The sequence below is a fragment of the Pagrus pagrus genome, assembly GCF_965226575.1.
Source record: "Pagrus pagrus genome assembly, chromosome: 18".
In the NCBI taxonomy this organism is placed as follows: Eukaryota; Metazoa; Chordata; class Actinopteri; order Spariformes; family Sparidae; genus Pagrus; species Pagrus pagrus.
Window position 1 is genome coordinate 4,594,147 of NC_140202.1, and position 18,816 is coordinate 4,612,962.

The 18,816-nt window shown below is 43.2% G+C and overlaps 1 protein-coding gene across 1 annotated transcript in view; it reads left to right on the forward strand.

The window, feature by feature from the left end:
* bach2a (BTB and CNC homology 1, basic leucine zipper transcription factor 2a) overlaps positions 1–18,816 on the forward strand; it is a 41,542-nt gene that overhangs the window by 16,945 nt on the left and 5,781 nt on the right. The window contains exons 2-3 of the mRNA XM_084382178.1: positions 7,841–8,123; positions 14,759–16,192. Coding sequence (XP_084238304.1) covers positions 7,857–8,123; positions 14,759–16,192 — 1,701 coding nt within the window. The 5' untranslated portion in view covers positions 7,841–7,856. The remainder of the gene's footprint in view (positions 1–7,840; positions 8,124–14,758; positions 16,193–18,816) is intronic.

Consider the following 18,816-nt stretch of genomic DNA (forward strand, 5'->3'; position numbering starts at 1 on the left):
AGCGCACACATGCACACACACATGCACACACACACACACACAGTGGAAGTGGTGAATTATTAGTGTTTGTTAATTAATATTTGTGTGTAGCAGCAGCTCTGGGGGAAAATCCTCGCCTGGTCTCGGTTCTGCTGCTCCTGTGATTAATAATTTACTCCTGGATGTATCTAGCCTGCCTGCTGGGCAGCACCGTGTGTGTGCGTGCATGTGTGTATGTTTGTGTGTTTTTCCCTGTGGCCACCTCTGCTTGTCTCAGGCTGTCTCAGGGGTCTGGATGGCCTTAGATGTGTGTTTGATTGATGGTTCTGCCAGGTCGAATGTAGGCTAACAGAGCATCTGGCTGATGAGGGGAAGGCACTGAGCAGCCACAGAGAACTGCATTATGGGAGATACTGGCGGTGCCACTCCCCCTGCTGCTCTGCTTCACTGGAGCCTGTTGATTGTGATTTTGAGGACTGTGTAACACCCTTGCAAACATTTTGTAATGGAGAGTGTGTGGTGTTGTGTTGGGTTGGTACAGGTTCAGGTAGAAGTCGATCCATTTGAACCATCCACTCTCACCAGATGATTCAGACATGTCCATTATGTCAGAGGGGATCATGATCTTTCAGGACTAACTCTTGTTTTACTTCTAAAGGTGCACACACAGTTCTCAGAGCACATGTACTGTGTATCCTCCAGCCAACACTGTATGAAATCATTATGGCTTGAATCTGATACAAAAGCAATACCATCACAGTATTAACAGAGTTTTTAGTATCAATAACAAGCACTTCTCACCTTTCTTCAGCACCACAGCAGTCAATGTGGACTAAACCAGAGATCACTTTTCATTGCTGTGACACAAAAATTCATTCAGTTTAAACATATTAATATAAATCCATAAACCCATCAACTGTTTTCACACTCAAACTCAACCACCACCAAGTCTCTGTGCTTTTACATACTTCTGTAAAAAACTTGCAACATTACTGTGAATTATACATATGGGAGATATATGTGTTGTTTTTTATTTCTTAGTTCATGCCAATAAGTGAATAAATAAATAAATAAATACTTTATAGACAATAGTGTCTATTGTCATGTTATAACATGTTATAGTGCTAACTGCTCTTTTTTTATGTTATTTTGTATGAGTGACACAGTGTTACTGGAGACACTGTGTCAGTGTTCTGCCACAAGAGTTGATGTGAGGCTGTGCTGAGCTGCAGGTCAGGACAGAGATCAGTGTTAACCCAGTGAACTCAGTGAGGAGAGTGAGTGAGGGTTACCAGCTGTACAAAGCTGTCATGGAGTTATGAAGTGTTTGGTGGGATTGGTAGCCGGTGCTGCTCAGTTCTGCTCTTTTTCTAATTAGAACTACAAAGCTACATAAATGTGGTGTGTTCAGGTAGCACACCTGGCTGTTGTATGTTCAGGTAGCACGCTTGGCTGCGGTGTGTTCAGGTAGCACACCTGGCTGCAGTGTGTTCAGGTAGCACGCCTGGCTGCGGTGTGTTCAGGTAGCACACCTGGCTGCAGTGTGTTCAGGTAGCACACCTGGCTGCAGTGTGTTCAGGTAGCACGCCTGGCTGCAGTGGTGTGTTTATAGCTTAAGAAGTCCATCTGATATGTAGAAAACCTAACCTGTAGTGTACAGTGTTTGTGGTGTTGACAGATACATTGGAGATACAGAGTGTTTTCTTTATCATATATAATTGGCTGAACATACTGTGTTACAGCAGCCACACTTCTTCACTGTGGCAGATTATTTTAGCTCTGTTACACTCTGAAAAACTGCTCTCAGTTGTAATTTTACAGTTTGGGGATTATGGGCATCAGTGAGCTGCCTGTCAGCCGGTCTGCTGCTGAAACATACCATCCTCTCCTCTTACATATTAAAGCACAGCCCAGACAAGATGATGAAACCACTGGCAATGTCTTGTTTACCAAAGCCCCTCAACTGACTGTGAACAGTTTACCCAGCGTGGTGGGAGGGTGAGAAGCAAAACACGGACAAACGAGCTCCAAACGTCAAAGACTGGGCTAATTCAAAGTGAGACATGTTTATGAATGTCTCAAAATAATCTGTGTGGAGTCAGGACTGAGCGCAGAGCTCCCTCTGTCTCACAGGGCTGTTTATGTAAGTTCAACTGGAACTGGAGCAAACTGCATGTCACTAAAAATGATTTCTTGTCACTTGTAACAACTTTAAAGTAATAGCAGTGATTTCTATCAGTGACTGATCTTCTGTGTTCCTCCACGGACGAGTCACTCTGTGCTCCCTCTTTCTAATGACGCTGACGATGGTGTGGCAGACATGTCCCGACATCCAGCATCACTGTGTCCAACAGAGACATCTGATCATGTGGCTGGTTCGTGGGTTCGACCTTATGCATGAAATACGTAAATAACTATAATGTAAACGTAGAGATGAAATAAAAACAATATAAAAACAGATGGACTTTGCACCTGGTGTGTGTCGTACCTGCTTCTCTCCACAGTCAGGTAACTACAGCAGCATAATGACATCAGACCTCAGAGTGAACCCTGAGTGTCTCTGTGTAATGACTGCTTTCCTTTCTCCTTCCATCCTTATTCAAATGATCAGCTGGATTCATAAAGGTTATCATCTCTCTTTTGTGCATTTCCTTAAGCACCTCCTTCCATTTTCCTATTTGTAGTGCGATTGGTTTCAGACACTTCATCTGTTTTAGTGCTGCTGCTTAACTTTATTGTAATGAGGCCTTTATCAGATCAGTGAGAGAGTAGCAGAGGTTAGTATTTGTTCTGGTTCCACCCGTTTCCAGTCAAACACATCATGTTCATTGCAAAGAAACTTTTTATTTTTGTACATTTTAGTAAGAACATCTAATTAAAGCTGAAGGTCGATAGTTGACATCAGAACACTAGAAAGCTTCAGATGCTTCACACTGTTCTGGAGCTCTCAGCCTCACTCGGTGGGCTTCATCAGCAGATGGCGTCCATCCACAAAATAATATTTTTCACCCACATTAAGAGGACTCAAGATACACAGCTAGGACCACAGTTAGTGGTCAAAAGTAGAGAACATTAGAGGACAGTAGAGGACAGTAGAGGACCGTAGAGGATAGTAGAGGACAATAGAGGATAGTAGAGGACAATAGAGTACAGTGGAGGACCATAGAGGACAATAGAGGATAGTAGAGGACAGTAGAGGAGGAAAGAGGACAGGAGAGGACAATAGAGGGTAGTAGAGGACAATAGAGTACAGTAGAGGACAGTATAGGATAGTAGAGGACAGTAGAGGACAGTAGAGGACAATAGAGTACAGTAGAGGACAGTAGAGGACCATAGAGGACAATAGAGGGTAGTAGAGGACAATAGAGTACAGTAGAGGACAGTATAGGATAGTAGAGGACAGTAGAGGACAATAGAGGACAGTAGAGGGCAATAGAGGATAGTAGAGGACAGTAGAGGACGATAGAGGACTGTAGAGGACAGGAGAGGACAATAGAGGACAGCAGAGGACAATAGAGGGTAGTAGAGGACAGTAGAGGATAATAGAGGACAGTAGAGGATAGTAGAGGACAGTAGAGGACCATAGAGGACAATAGAGGATAGTAGAGGACAATAGAGTACAGTAGAGGACAATAGAGGACTGTAGAGGACAATAGAGTAAAGCTTAGTCATAGCATACAGATAGAAAGAAGGATGTCAGTGTGACTTTCCTTTGTTCTCCCTGTCAGCAGCAGAGCGGAGCAGTGGGTAAACAGTGCGAGAGAACAATTTGCAAGCATCATGAAAAGCAATAGAGGATGGTGTGAGCCTGAAGTGTTCCTGAGGGGAGGCAGGAGATGATCTACAATGCTGAGATGATTGGCCCGTGGGCCACAGGGAGAAAAGCCAGAACACTACTTCAGCAAGCCCCCAGTGCTGGGCTCTGCCTATTCAAAAGCCATGAATCAGCAGAAACGCACACACACACACACACACACACACACACACACACACACACACACACACACACAGAAAGCCGAGGGCTGATGAGACAGACAGACTGCATGCTCAGCTGTCTGTGTCGGGGTTTTATGTACTACAGCATTAAAATGAAACACAATGGACAGAGCTGCCTGCAGTCAGTATGGGAGGCTGCTTTATATCTGTACTTATCCACTTCTTCAATATCTAAGTATGGACACATACGCCTGCCTTCATACAATTATTTTATAGTATATTACAATATCAGTACAATAACCCTGCTGGGAACACGCTCTTGTATCCTTGTACTGTTTGAATGTCTGAGACATTACAGTTCTCCAGGGGAGGTTACAGAGTCTCCTGCGTCGTGACAACCTGGCAGTGATTATGAGCTATTATAATATCATCATCTTCTTTTGTTTCTTTTATTGAGCAGCAGTCCAAAATCTGGAGATATTCAGTTTCCATAAGACAAAGAAGAATGCTGACAGAGAGACACTGGAACCAGAGAGTCCAGCTCAGTTCACTTCAGGTGTCTTCAACATTTCAGGCCAAGGACCCTTCATCTGACAGAGAGGTGGAGCAGGGACCTCCTGCTGCTTTAATAGTGAATAAAGTTGTGTTGAATATTAAACCGGGCCTGCAGTAACATGTCGGGCAGCCTGTAGTGCATGTATGAACAAGTCAGCAGCACTCTGAGCTAATTGGCAAGTGGCAATACAACAGTGGCTTCACAAATTGAGTAAGCCATTCACTGTTGCGCAGGCAGATTTGAAACCACCGTAAAAAATTCAGTTATCAAGACAAAAATCTGAAAATACACATATTGCAGCATGGAGATGTTGGTAATTTTAAAAATGATTGATTTGCTCCATAAGTGAATAACTGGTGTTTAGCTATGTCATCATTGCATTGACTCCAATTGTTCACATGAAAGAAAAATTAAAAATGCTGTGAAAAATTCAGTTTTTGAGGCTCAATTTTTGATAAATCAAAGGAGGAGAGAGGAAATAGGTTTAAGAAGTTTTACAGTTTTTGAAAAAAAACTGAGTGATGTACTTCATAATTTTTAATAGGTTTAAATGTACAAAAGTTTCTTCAATATTGAGGCTACAGTTTGATGAAAGTTCTGAAGCTGCAGCAAGTATGGTTGATTTGTTATGAATTTTCAAAGGTTTGAACTTTAGACGCTTGCTGTAGCACCACCATCAGGACTATTGGCTTGGGTTTACAGCTGAGGTAATCTGGCATGAGACTGGACCTTTGTGCAAAAATTGGTTAGCTTTCATCCATGGTCCAGTTCAAGCTATTTGTTTTTATTTAATTTAGAGGCTTGCTGCGATGCCACCATCAGGACAATGGTCTTGTGTTTCATGTTGAGGACATCTGACATTTTGATCTGTCATCATCATCATCCTTGCTGGGTCTTGAACCCACAACCCCTGATACCAAGCACCAGCTCCTAACTCACTGAGCTAATTGGCTGGAAGTGAGACCTGCTGTGTGGCTTCATTTGTCGACTCAGGGAGTCACTGTCTGGGCAGCTGTTGTCAAGGCAGATTTCAAAAATGGTCAAAATGTCAGAAATTCCTTGACTTAAAAAAAATCTGATAATACATAAATTGCATCTTGACAGCATGGAAATGTTGGTGATTTGTTTTTAACTTAAAGTGTTTTGCTTCATAAGAGAAAATTTGATGTTTAAAAATGCCACTCTTCCATTGACTCCAGTTGTTCCCATGAGAGCAGAATTCAAAATGTTCTCAAAAATTCAGTTTTTGAGATAAAATTCTGATATTTGCCAAACTCCATCAACCATGACTGCAAAATATTCTCAATTTTTTTCAGGAAGATTGAAAATGTATTTAGCAAGAATTTGATAGTATATGTTTACAGTACTGTTTACAGTCAAACATTTTGATGCACTGTAGGCTTAATTTTTGATAAATCAAAAATCCAAGAAACAAGTTTTGTGGAGGACGGTCTGAAGATGCTCTCTAGCAAGTTTGGTGACAATTGGGCAAAAATTGTGGGAGGAGATAGGTTTTATAAGTTTTACAGGTTTTGAAAAAAACTGATTGATGGACTTCATAATTTGTAATGAGTTTAAGTGGACTAAAGTTTCAGCAGTATTGGGGCTACAGTTTGGTGAAAGTTTCAAAACTGTAGCATGTACTGTTGATTTTGTAGGTATTTTTAAAGTTTTTAAATTTAAACGCTTATTGTGCCCCCCCCAGGAGGAATATTGACATGTCCTTGGAATTAAGTAAATCTGGCATGGGGCCAGACATTTCTGTAAAGTTTGGTGAGTTTTCGCCCATGGGAAGTATGACTTCCTCGGAAGAAGAAGAAAGAAAGAAAGAAAGAATTCCTAGGAATACAATAGGTTCCTGGCAGCTTAGCTGCCCGGACCCTAATGATCATAACTGGCCTCATGTTTCAACAATACGCTGTTAGCTGACTCGTACTTTCCTACATAATGTTAATTAACCCTTTATTAATGTAATGTTGTTAGTGGCCGTGCTTCAGGGTTAACCCTGTTTAGAAGTTTGGAAACAACAGAGGAGTATGGTTTTAATGCTTTAAAAGATGCTGGATTTATTAACTGACACACTTTGAACCGGACTGTAACAACACATGCAACCTGCTAACCTTCTGCTAACATTCATCGTCTCTTTTTGCAGCTCTCGCTTGCTCAGCACACATTTTCTGTACTCCCCTCTTGGTCTGCTTCTTACCAAGGAAACTAGCTTTGCTTTAGAAAAGGCTGGACTGCTTGGTGGAGACATGTGTTTAGCATGCGGTCAGGTTAGCTTGCTCACATGATTGCACATGTTATCACATAAATGAAACGATTTTTGTTATTTTGGTTTTACAATAATAAGATGTTGGATTGATGTTGACGTACATTTTCAGGCACATTTAAATGTTTGAAAAAATGAAACCTTTCAAAATATTATCAATAATACAATAATTTGGCACCCCCTTCTGCAGTAACTCTGAGAAGCCCCTATGCAGTAGGTCATGGACCCCCTGTTAAAGACCCAACAGGGTTGACTTGATTAAATTGTGTATCAGGGAGTATGAGACATTTCATAACTCAGTACAGAGTTATGCATGATTGACTTTTGAATACCTTTGCAATATTTGACTGCAGTACATGGCATTACTGGCTCATATGCTGAATTTATGTAATTTGCTGATGTTTCATAGACGTAGAAGTCAAATTCCTCAGCAGCCACTGGTATGTTTTCAACACATAAATTGAAACAGTGAACATATAACACAGTAACAGTTCTTCATCAGGTTTGTCCCCATAGGGTCCTTTCATATTTCACCATTTTCCCAAATGCACTGTGAATCATTGTTGCTTGGCGAGGGCTTGTCAATAGTCTCGTCTGGGTACCATCTGTGAATGATGTCACAGTGGCTGACAGGTGATTGTGACTGATTCCTGAGTTTGAAGAACACACACTGCAGAACTTCTGCACCAATAGATGTCTGCACACTCATTTCCCTTCACTACAAACACACAGTGCTTCTGACTTGCAGCAGTTGCATTCTTTTCCGCAGCCCACTTGTTTGCATTGTCGTATTTTTTTCTCCCCTTAAATCAAGGACTGGGTTTAACGTGGAGTTTAACTCCACGTTAAACCCATCTACTCAGATGTCAATGTCCTGGTCAAGAAAAAATCCCTCAAAGCAACTGTTGGTGGCACTAGATATGATATGATAGAAATACTTTATTAATGCCCCAGGGGTACTAAATTGAAATATCTTCTCTTTAGAAATGACAGTTCAACAAGGACCGGACAGAGTGGCACTGCCTCTTCAGAGTGGAAACACAGCCTTCAGTCTCATGTAGCTACCTGACACGTTGTCCTTTCTTTCTTCTGTGCAGGGTGCTAGAGGGAGTGATGTCGACAGGCGAGGAGCAGGATGGTGAGGCGGCAGCGCCCGTGTACGTGTACGAATCCAAGGTCCACTGCACCAACGTGCTGTTGAGCCTGGAGGAGCAGCGGCGGCAGGGCATCCTGTGCGACGTGACCGTACTGGTGGAAGGAAGGGAGGTGCGAGCACACAGGGCCGTCCTTGCCGCCAGCAGCCGCTACTTCCTGCAGGCCCTGTTAGGGCACAACGGGTCACCTGGCGAAGTGGAGCCTGTCATTAACCTGCCAGACAAGGTAAAGGGCCACAGTGAAAACACAAACAAGGACAAGGACACTCAGTGAGATCCACAGGGAGTGGCAACAAGTGTTGCAGAGGAACAGAGAAAATAACCCTGATGAAGTTGTCAGTGTTATTACAGTTTGGGCCAAGTCATAGTCATTTAGGAGTCATGCTATGTGGGGTCGAGGTGAACTCTAAACAAGTGAGTCTTGAGTCTTTTGCAGAAGATGGCGAGTGACTCTGCTGTCCTGACATTGGTCGGGAGTTCGTTCCACCACTGAGGCGCCAGAACAGAGAAGAGTCGTGACTTCGCTGAGCGACCTTTGTTTGCTCTCAGCGATGGCGGTACCAGTCGGCCAGCTGATGTAGTAGAGCGAAGTGCTCGTGCTGGGTGTGTGGTCTGACCAGTGTTTGGAGGTCGATGGGTGCAGTTCCGTTGATGGCCTTGAAGGCCAGTGCCATCGTCTTGAATCCGATCTGGGCTGCAACAGGAAGCCAGTGGAGGTCACGGAGGAGGAGGGTCACATGGGAGAATTTGGGTAGATTGAAAACAAGGCGCGCTGCAGCATTCTGTATACGCTGCAACGGTTTAGTCACAGAGGCTGGGAGTCCAGCCAAGATCGAGTTGCAGTAGTCCAGGCGAGAGATGACCAGTGCTTGGACCAGGAGTTGCGTTGCGTCCTTTGTGAGAAATGACTGGATCCTGCGGATGTTGTAGAGGGCAAAGCTGCAGGATTGGGCCAGCGCGGTGATGTTGGGGGTGCAGGATAGTCCGTACGCCCAGGTTCCTCACAGCCAATGAAAGCGATACTGTGACGTCCTCGACAGTGACTGACAGGTCCATGTGAGGTCAGTCTTTCCCAGGGATGAAGAGGAGTTCAGTTTTATGAAGGTTGAGCTTGAGGTGATGCACAGTTGTCCAAGAGGAGGTGTCTGCCAGACATTCCGAGATGCATGTTGCAACGTGGATGTCGGAGGAGGATGGGGGAAAGACAAGGAACAGCTGGGTGTCATCTGCATAACAGAAGTAAGAGATTCCATGTGATGTGATTGCAGAGCCTAGTGATCTAGTGTATAGTGAAAACAGAAGTGGTCCTAGTACTGAGCCTTGAGGGACACCAGTTTCCAGAAAGCAGGGTTTGGACAAGAAGCCATTCCACGTGACCTGAAAGGTGCGATTTGTCAGGTATGATGTGAACCAGGTTAGAGCAGAGTCAGTGATGCCAAGTTCAGCCAGAGTGGAGAGGAGGATTTGGTGGTTGACTGTGTCAAGCGCAGAAGATAGGTCTAGGAGAATGAGGACGGATGAGTGGGACGAGTCTCTGGTGGCACCTCAGCTGTTTTGATTCTTACCATCCTTTGATTAGTCTGTGAGATGTGATGAATCGTCAGGGTGCACCTTTTCTGTAGGTCCTTCCTTAAAGGCAGTCATGAGGTAAAGTTAAACCCTTCCTACTTCAACTTGTCCACACACCTGAAGAGTCACTGGTTAAAGTGTGTGTGATTGCTGGACTGTCTGTTTCAGGGACTCAAAGTAAGAGGAGCACTATTGTGTGCAGAAACATTCACTGAAATGAAATATCAAACATAACTGGCAGTTAAGCCTCATGGTGTTGATGTTTTTATAAAAACAGTAGCTGGTGTGTGTGTGTAGTGTGTCTGTCTCCAGGTGTACAAAATAGATTTTCTGCTGCAACACTGATACCAGAGAACCACATTGTTGGGCTTCTGAAATGAAAGAGAGTATGGACCAAGTTACTTTCTTCACTCGTTGAGAGTTGGTTGAGTTTTTGTAAAGGGCTTTATTGTTGAGTTACTCTCGTTTGGTCGCACTGCATCCGCTAATGTTAGCCTCTTCATAAAGTATTCACATCCTGCAAAGCAAATTATTACAATATTAAATAAATAATATAGCCAAACGCTTGCTTTGAATATGTCCAAAAGATACCTCCATTAGTGTTGAGATGTAATGAGCTGATGATTTCAATTGTTTTTGTTTTAAATTTATATTAGACATGTATGGTCGGAAGGGGTTTCAGATGTTTTTAGACGATCAAAAAGGCACTTCTTCGGAAGCCCACAGAGCCCAAAAGGTCGACAGGGAGACAGTGAGGCAGCAACAGGGAGACAGTGAGGTAGAGTGATAAGTGACCCAACACAATAGACATGTACCTTACCCAGACTCAATTATTCTGTGCTATAGACATAACAGAGGCCTGACGATGGCCCAGAGTGTGAAGACCTCTTAACAGCTGAAGACCAGTGTGGCTGTAAAGCAGGAGCAGCAGGGAACTGACTTCAGCTTACTCTGATGAATAAGAGAGGAGGACACATGATGAACTGATGTGTTTATGGAAACATGTTGGGCATGAATATCAATGTGGTCACCTTGTCAGTTGCTGCTGATCAGGGAACAGCTCCTGATCCCAGTGGCTGATGTTACCATTCAATGGCCTAGATCTGTCATATTGATTCATATGTCTGTGTGACTCTACCTTACACAGGAATCACCCGCACTCCAAGCAGAGCTTTATTTTCCACACACTGTCCCATCACCCACCCTCTCATAAATGACTGGAACTCATTGTGGTCAGAGCTAAACACAGTCGGATGGGCCTTACATGTGTTACTCTCTGGCAGCAGAGAAACACCAGCCGTCTTGGTCTAAACGTCATTAAAGAAGATTGAATTCAGCTGTAAACACCTGACATGTTTTTTTCTCATTTGCAGCAAATAAAATGACTCACTTCAACATGAGTCAATGAAGCTGTCTTCACCAGCTGCATAACAACTGATTCTTTACTCACATGTAGAGCACGTAGCTCCAACCTGAAGGTTTCTTTTTTTTTTGGCTTCTCTCCCACTTAATCACATAACTACATTGATTCTGTAATCAGGCCTGCCTGCTCGGACCAGTAAGTTGTGCAGTGGATTTAGAAGCTTTGTGAAGTAGGGATGATGGACATGACCAATTTGTCACAATGCGTAAGTTTGGTAGGACCCAGAAGTGGACAACAAGGCAGGGAGTTGAGTGCAAGGAGATTTATTGAGGCTTCACAGGGGTTATGCAGGTGAGAGTAGAGAGAGGCTCTGGCTGGGGACTCCGTCAGAGAGGATGGGGAGGAGGAGGAGAGGTAGCTCACGGTGGTGCTGGTGGATAGCGTGGTGTGGGGCTCAGGAGAGTTAAGAGCAAGGCTGTTGGCTACAGAGGTGCTGAGGGCTGGTCCACAGGAAACAGAGCTGCTGGTAGTTGGCAACGAGGAGGATCACTGAAGCCAAAAACAAAGCAAAGTTAGATCCCTTGAGATAGGCACAAAGAACAACGAGAGAAAACTCTTAAAGCGACTAGCACTAGCAGGAGCCATGTATCAGGTAGTACTGACGAAATCATCTGGCAGCAGGTAGCGTGTAGAACAGGGCTTTTCAGCAGGTGCTGATTGCCAATCTGCTGCAGGTGTGTGTCCGGCCCAGCCTCTCAGTGCACCTCTGAGAGCACAACAAGCACAAAAACCAAAACAACAAAAACACTCCAACACAGAACATGACAGACTGTGACACAATTGTCAAATTACTGTACCTGGCGCTAACATGGTAGCCTAGCTGGAAACATGCTAGTCTCGCTAAAGGTCTCCTAACTAGCTTGCTAGTTAGCTTGACTGCTAATGGGACAAGACATTTACAGAGTTTATTTAAAAGAAGTATTTGCTCGACCAATAAAAAACAAATCTGGCAACCGATTTGTGCTTTCTGACATCCTATGACAATATCATACTGCTGGCCAGCAAAGTGTTAAATAACATGATTATTTTTACCTTTAAGATAAAGTGTTAAAGATAAGTGTTAATAATCAATCATGTGATTGATTATCTCCGTCTCTCTCCGACCATCTCTCTGTGTGCTGCATCTTATTGGTGAGGTTGGTGTGATGGTGGAGTGCAGCTTCTGTGTTTCTGCACAGGAGGCAGCAGCTGCTGACGCTAGCTGAAAATAGGCTTACATGCACACCACTATACACACATACACATATATTTTCATGTACACTCGCATGCACGCACAGCAATATAGAGTAAACGCATACATACAGCAGCACACACTCATCACATACACCTATATTAAGCCATAAAGTGGCAATGCTTCGTGTAGGGAACAAGAAGGAAACAGGGGAGATGAGAGGGTGAGGGTGTGAGAGAAAGAAGGATCCAGGACAGAAGACAATGTGGAAGATTAATATGGCAAAATGACTGACAATGAAAGAAGTGGAATGGTGTTGCACGCACCTCCACCTCTACAGTATGATGGATCTCTCAGAGTAGGGCTGGCTTTAAAAAAAACAAAAAAGATTTTTGATATTTAAGTGAATGATCTTATAAAGATTCACAGAATCCCAGGATTGAGCCATTTCCTGTGGATGTGTGTCAGGTTACAAAATTAACACCTGCCACCTGCTAAGCACCAAATAAGGGTAGATTTTCCAAGGACAAACTGTCTGTTTTCAGATTTTCCTTTGTTGAAATACATAGGCCAACAAATGTCATTACGTTCTTGTTCATTCACTTAAGACTTCTTTTTACAAAAAAAGTTTTTTGTTTTTTTTTCAATTATTATTATTATTAGTAGTAGTATTAATAGTAGCAGTGGCAGCTGTGGTAGTATTAGTAGAAGTGGTACCATTATCTTTATTGTTGTGATTGCTATCATTTTAACTATTGCTATTGCTGTCCCTATTACTATTGCTATTATTTTTTGGTTATTAATATTAAGTGATAATATTATCATTATATTCATGAGTATAATGATATGTTGATGGTGTTGAAGTTGGTGATGGCGTGATAATAACAGTTCTAGTGCACTAAATTAATATTATTATTATGATGATGTTATTATTAAGTCAAATCAAATCAAATCAAATCAATTGTATTCATATAGCCCAAAATCACAATCACATTGCCTCAGTGGGCTTTACAATCTGCACAGTGAACGACACCCTCTGACCTTAAACTAGGGCTGGGTGATATGGCCAAAACTGTTATCAGGATATGTTTTTTAATATTGATCGATGTCGATTATTATCACGATATACAGTATATTTAACAATAGTAATGTTGAATTGACAGCTTAATACACTTTAATGCCTCCTGTTCTGTAAGACCTGATGTGGTTCAGACATTCCACCAGACAACATATCAACGGTGACATCTCTGAGCTGCTCCTCCAACTTTACCCTACACTCTGCGTAAAGTCGATTTTTCAACCGTGCTTATAGGCATCATATCCTTAGCAACACAGTACGTAATTGCGCTGGTTATGTCTTTGTGTCGCTTTGGTTTCTTTTCATATGGGGTAATTTCTGAAAAAGCAGCAGCAACTGTTGGTTGTTGAGCTGAAGTTTGACTAGTAGAAGCAGTGGGGTTGGGCTGTTGGCTACTTGAGGGGAGGCTGACGCTAGCATGATAGCGCTAACTCATACTTTCGGAGTACTGTTTGGGACGGTACCTTTTGAGATGATGGAAGAGGTTGGTGGTGTTTCCAGTTCTGCTGAGGACTGGTCGCCAACACATTTTGCACCTAATGGTGGTCTGTCCTTTGTCAGACTTCAGGTAGCTGAACTATTTCCAAATAACACATGTGGTATGACCTTTCTTCGATACAATTTCTGTGTCTTTCGCAGTTTCCTCGCACTCGGTCACAGTCATTCTGATTTGTTGTGAGTGGGAGGGGCTGGAAACATGTATCAACCATATGCATTTATTTCTCTGCTGTGCGATTGGCTGTTGGTGTAGTGTTTTCTAGGTAAAGGAAAACGGACTAAAAAATAACTATAGAAAATAAATGTCATAAATTTATCATCGTTATCGTGGAAAATTTTATCATGAAAATGATCGAGATCGTTTTATCGCCCAGCCCTACCTAAAACCCTCAATTTGAGTGAAGAATATCTTCACATATTGAGAAAAAACCCTTTAAACAGGAAGAAAAAAGAAGAAGGAAGAGCCACAGAGGAGGATCCCTCTGTACAGAACAGAACAACAAAATCACAGTTCACAAATTACATTGACAGAATATCTGATACAGTAATTATATCATATATGTAAAGCGTGTGGATCCAGGAGGATTCCAAAACTACTCGGAAAACACTGTGATTGGGTTAACGATATTACTTATGTAACTTCAGTTACGTTAACTGGGGAACTGAACTGGACATCGACAGCGTTCTCCAGGGTGAAAGTCCTGTTCTTGTTTCACCCAACCCATCATCTGGTCTCCCTTCTATGTGCACTTTGTCGTTCTTTATACTACTTCACAAGTCTTCCTCCTTTAATGCTGAAATAAGGGTTACTACGGCCACTAGAGGCTGCCTCCTAACAACGTAGATTATATGGGTCGGAATCAGTTGCTTTCACAGTTAAATCGTTTTTTTTTCTTCTGAGGACAGCTGTGCTTACAGTTTTGACTATACTATACTAGAAACCCTGCAACCATGCAATGGTGGAGTTTGGCCAGCCCCATGTTTTTGACTGTGCCTTACTCTAACTGCTGCTCCAGAAAATAGGAATCTTCTTGAACATTTACTGAATCTAAATGGATGTTGAAGGCACCGACAGTAAAACTGTTCTTTCATCTCATAATTCTTCTCTTCTGCCCTCTACAGGTGACAGCTAAAGGTTTTGCTCCACTGCTCCAGTTTGCCTACACAGCCAAGCTTGTTTTAAGTCGGGAGAACATCCACGAGGTCATCCTGTGCGCTGATTTCTTGGGTGTTCACAATTTGGAGGACTCTTGCTTCCGCTTCCTTCAAGCCCAGCTACAGAATGATGACCAACATGCCAGTAATAGTAAGGTGGAATATGATGATGACATCACGGCTGAGGATACAGTCTTTTCTGATGCAATATCCTTGGAGAATTCTACAGAGATGAGGCAGCAGACCAATCATGTAGCAAGCAATGTATCACTTCCCACTGACCTTTCTCAATGTCCTAAATACAGGAAATATCAATACCAGATCTGTGACAACAAGCACAATGGAGATAACCATCATGGCAGTGACGATGTTATTTTGGCCAACCATACCTCAGTCAGCCCTGTGAGCTCACAGCTCACAGACAGCAGTGCTGCTGCACAAACTCTCCTCACACCCTCCAGGATCAAAGAGGAACCATTTGTGTTTGAGGAAGAAGGAGATGAAAGGAGTGGTTGCAACCCAGAATTGTGTACTGAGGAGGTACTGGAGATGGAGCTAGAGGTGGAAGGGGTTCCAGTAGCAGCTGAGCACTCTCCGAGCAGAGGTTCACCCTCTTCCTGTCTGCGCTCCTACCTCCAGAGAGGTGGCCTGGATCTCAGCGACATGCCTAGTACCACCATCCAGCAGCTCCTCACCAACAGACTTTCTATCAACCACTACAGGGAACTGGTAAAAGACAGGCAGAGGGATAAGAGGGAATCCTTGGGTCGAGTGGACCTCAAGACCGGAATTGCAGATGTCATACCAGCAGCGCTGACTGGCATTAGCATGAGCATGGAAAGGCCAGTGTCCAAAGCCTCCTCCTCTAAACATGAGGGGGAGCTGGACAGATGCAGTGTCATATTCTCTTCAGCAGCTGGCGAGCGACAAGTGTTGGCCCATTCTTACATGGATGACAAGTTCAGAGAAAAAGTCTCAACCCTGATGCAGGTAGAAGCTCCTTCTTCTGGGCGATCATGCCTCACTACCAGCTGCCCTATTCCCATCAAAACATCGGCACACTCCCCTCCTCCTTCCGAGCCCCGAACCCAGACTTCCAGCTCCCGTTCCTCATTCTCTTACCCAGAGGACACAGGCAGTGGTAGCTCACCCTCCAGCCTTCCCCACTTTGACTTCTCCTCATCCCCACACTCAGGCTCCACCTCTGGACTGTCTCACTGCCTGGCAGGGGTAGTGGATCAGAGGAACCCCCACAGTGGAGACGTGGTCTTCTCTCAGGGTTGCACCACGATCAAAACTGAACAGGGATTCGGTGCCAGTGGTGGCAACTCCAGTGATGAATCAGGCTCTTATTCAGAAGGAGACAGTGAAAGTGGCATCTCCAGAGTCTCTGGTCCTGAGGTTGGTATGCTTCTTAATTATTCTTCTTGACCAGTATTCTCCTTTGTGTTAGCATCAAGGTAAATTCAGCTACTCCTAAGACTGACCTTGTCCAGACTTTAACACTGGAATCTTTTCCCAAGAGTCTCATGAGCCAGTTACTTAAAATAGTCATCTTTAGCAACCTGACTGAGTTTGGCATTATTATGGATCCCAATGCTTTTCTTGCATCTGATAGGTTGCCTTTGTTGGTTGGGTTGGTTAGATTGAGGCATGAGCAGTGAGACTGGTTAGGGCAAGAATATCAGGGTAAGCCATTCAGAGGCACAGTAGGGCTTAGCCAACAATTACTAGCCAATATGAGGCACAGTAGGCAGGGTCTTAACAGGAAAATCATCAGGATCCAGAATAAGGCCTGCGAGCAACTGGAATGGGATCAGAATCAGTAATCAACAAACACGTCCTCTGGGCATTTCTTCTTTACTTCTTGTTTTACGATGGTGATAAAACCATTGAAGTGTTTTTCTGCCACCTGCTAAACTGGACTGTAACAGTAGAACAGAGTCATGAGTCATCAGTCAGCTGACTCAGTAATATTGATCAGTCTGCAGTTACCTACAGTAAGATAATGTCGGCTTACTGCTTGTACGCAGTCAGAGTTTCTATCATGCAACTAAAACGGTGAATGTGGTTAAAATTACACCTGTTTAATGTCAGCTTGTTAGCATTGCTCAATTAGGTGCAAATGAGAAAAGATTTATTTTTATGCAAGGTGTTTTATATTTACAGATTAGTCATTTACACATGGATTGTTGATCTGTTCACACAAATAATACTAAGACACGTCAATCTCCATACAAGGCCATATTGTATTATTTTCCTGTGTACGGTGCCACTCATATGTCAACTGATGATATTTGTGAGAATAATATATGGCATGTCCAGCTCAGACGTGTAGTGATATTTCCATAAGCCTGTTTATAAACAAATTGAAAACCAAATAACAATGACGATTTGACCCCATGACATCTGCTCAACATCCTTCTTTCTAATTAACTACACATCTATCCATTAATTATTAGGATTTCTCCAGTCTCACTTGTAAAAGGCATGCTTTTCACTTCTGCAGTACATTCTGTTTCCAAAATATCAACGACCTCTAAGCAATAACTGGCTCTTATTAACCTCAACTGTAAAGCACATATTCCTGTTAGCAGCGTGTATCATTGAATTTCAGGCACATTCTCTGTGAGATTTACAGCTGCGACTATTCTTAGACAGTTTTTTTCTCTCAGGAGAAATGACGCAAACCCTTCCAACACACACCCCTTGGATTTAAAAGAGCTGTATGGTTCCCTTGGTGATGTCAGCACATGTGATATCTGATGAGATGTGAGATGAGTCTCTCTCTCTCTCTCTCTCACACACTCTCTCTCTCTCACACACACACACACACACACACACACACACACACACACAGAGGATATTAGCTGTGAGTGTGTCCTCTGGCCTGTGGATGAGTCAGTGAAGATGTGTTGCAGATGTATTAAAGGTGCTCAGCTATTCTGAATAGACTCACTGGAACAAACAGTGTTTTGACTCACTATAAGCTCCATCTTACAAGTGTTCCATCTGCTGTGTATATTCATATTGGCATGTGATTATGTGCATGTGATAAATGTTTTCTGTACTGAAGTCATCCTGCTTTCCAATGACCAGTCAGCCTCTTGTGTACTGTCTTGGTTAGCAAGCGAGTCCGATTAGTACACAGCAAAGACAATGAGACCTGTGGAGCTCCACATTGTCTCCTGTGGTGGTGAATGTCCACAAACAGAAGAGGTGAACAGTAAACACACAGCTGCAAAAGATGATGTTAACCCCACAAACAAGGATTTGAATTTTGAGCAAATGGAACACAAGTTGAACTTGGAACTAGAACAGGCAGTTGTGTTATCAGATGAAATGTGGGAACATATTTGTTACTAATATCAGCAAACAGCCAGCAACTTAACAGGGAATCAATTCAGTGTCTGGCAACTGGAAATCACAGCCATGTGGCTCTCTGTGGATCAGTATACCACTTTACTGCAGAATGAAATGCAGCTATAGTGATTCAATCATTGATTAACTGTGTCATGAGTTTTGACGGTTGGTTGGACAAAAGGAAAACAATCTGAAGACGTCACTTTGGGCTCGTGGAAATAGAAATGAGAATTGTTCACAATTTCTTGGCATTTTACAGAGTGTGTTCATGTTCATGTGTTCATGTGTGCATAGTGTTCAAAGCTCTTGTACACGTATACGTGTGTGTGTGTGATGTCTCGGTTGTCCCACTTCTTTGCCCTGACCCAGTTGTCTCACCCATAGAGCGGACACACACACCCCAGGATGCCCTGTAGGCAGGTGGAAGGTGTCCTGTCCGCGTTCCCTCCACCATCTGCTCCTCCTGACCCCAGATCTGCCCTCTCAATGAGGCCAGCCCACCAACACCCCCTCCAACCCACAATGCATTGCCATTTTGCTTTTTCTTCCTTGCTAAGTATTAATAAGGATTTACAAGATTAGTATTTTTGGGTTGACATTCTTGAGTATTCCACTGATTATTTAACAAGTAACTGAGTAATCAGATATAAACACTACAGAGA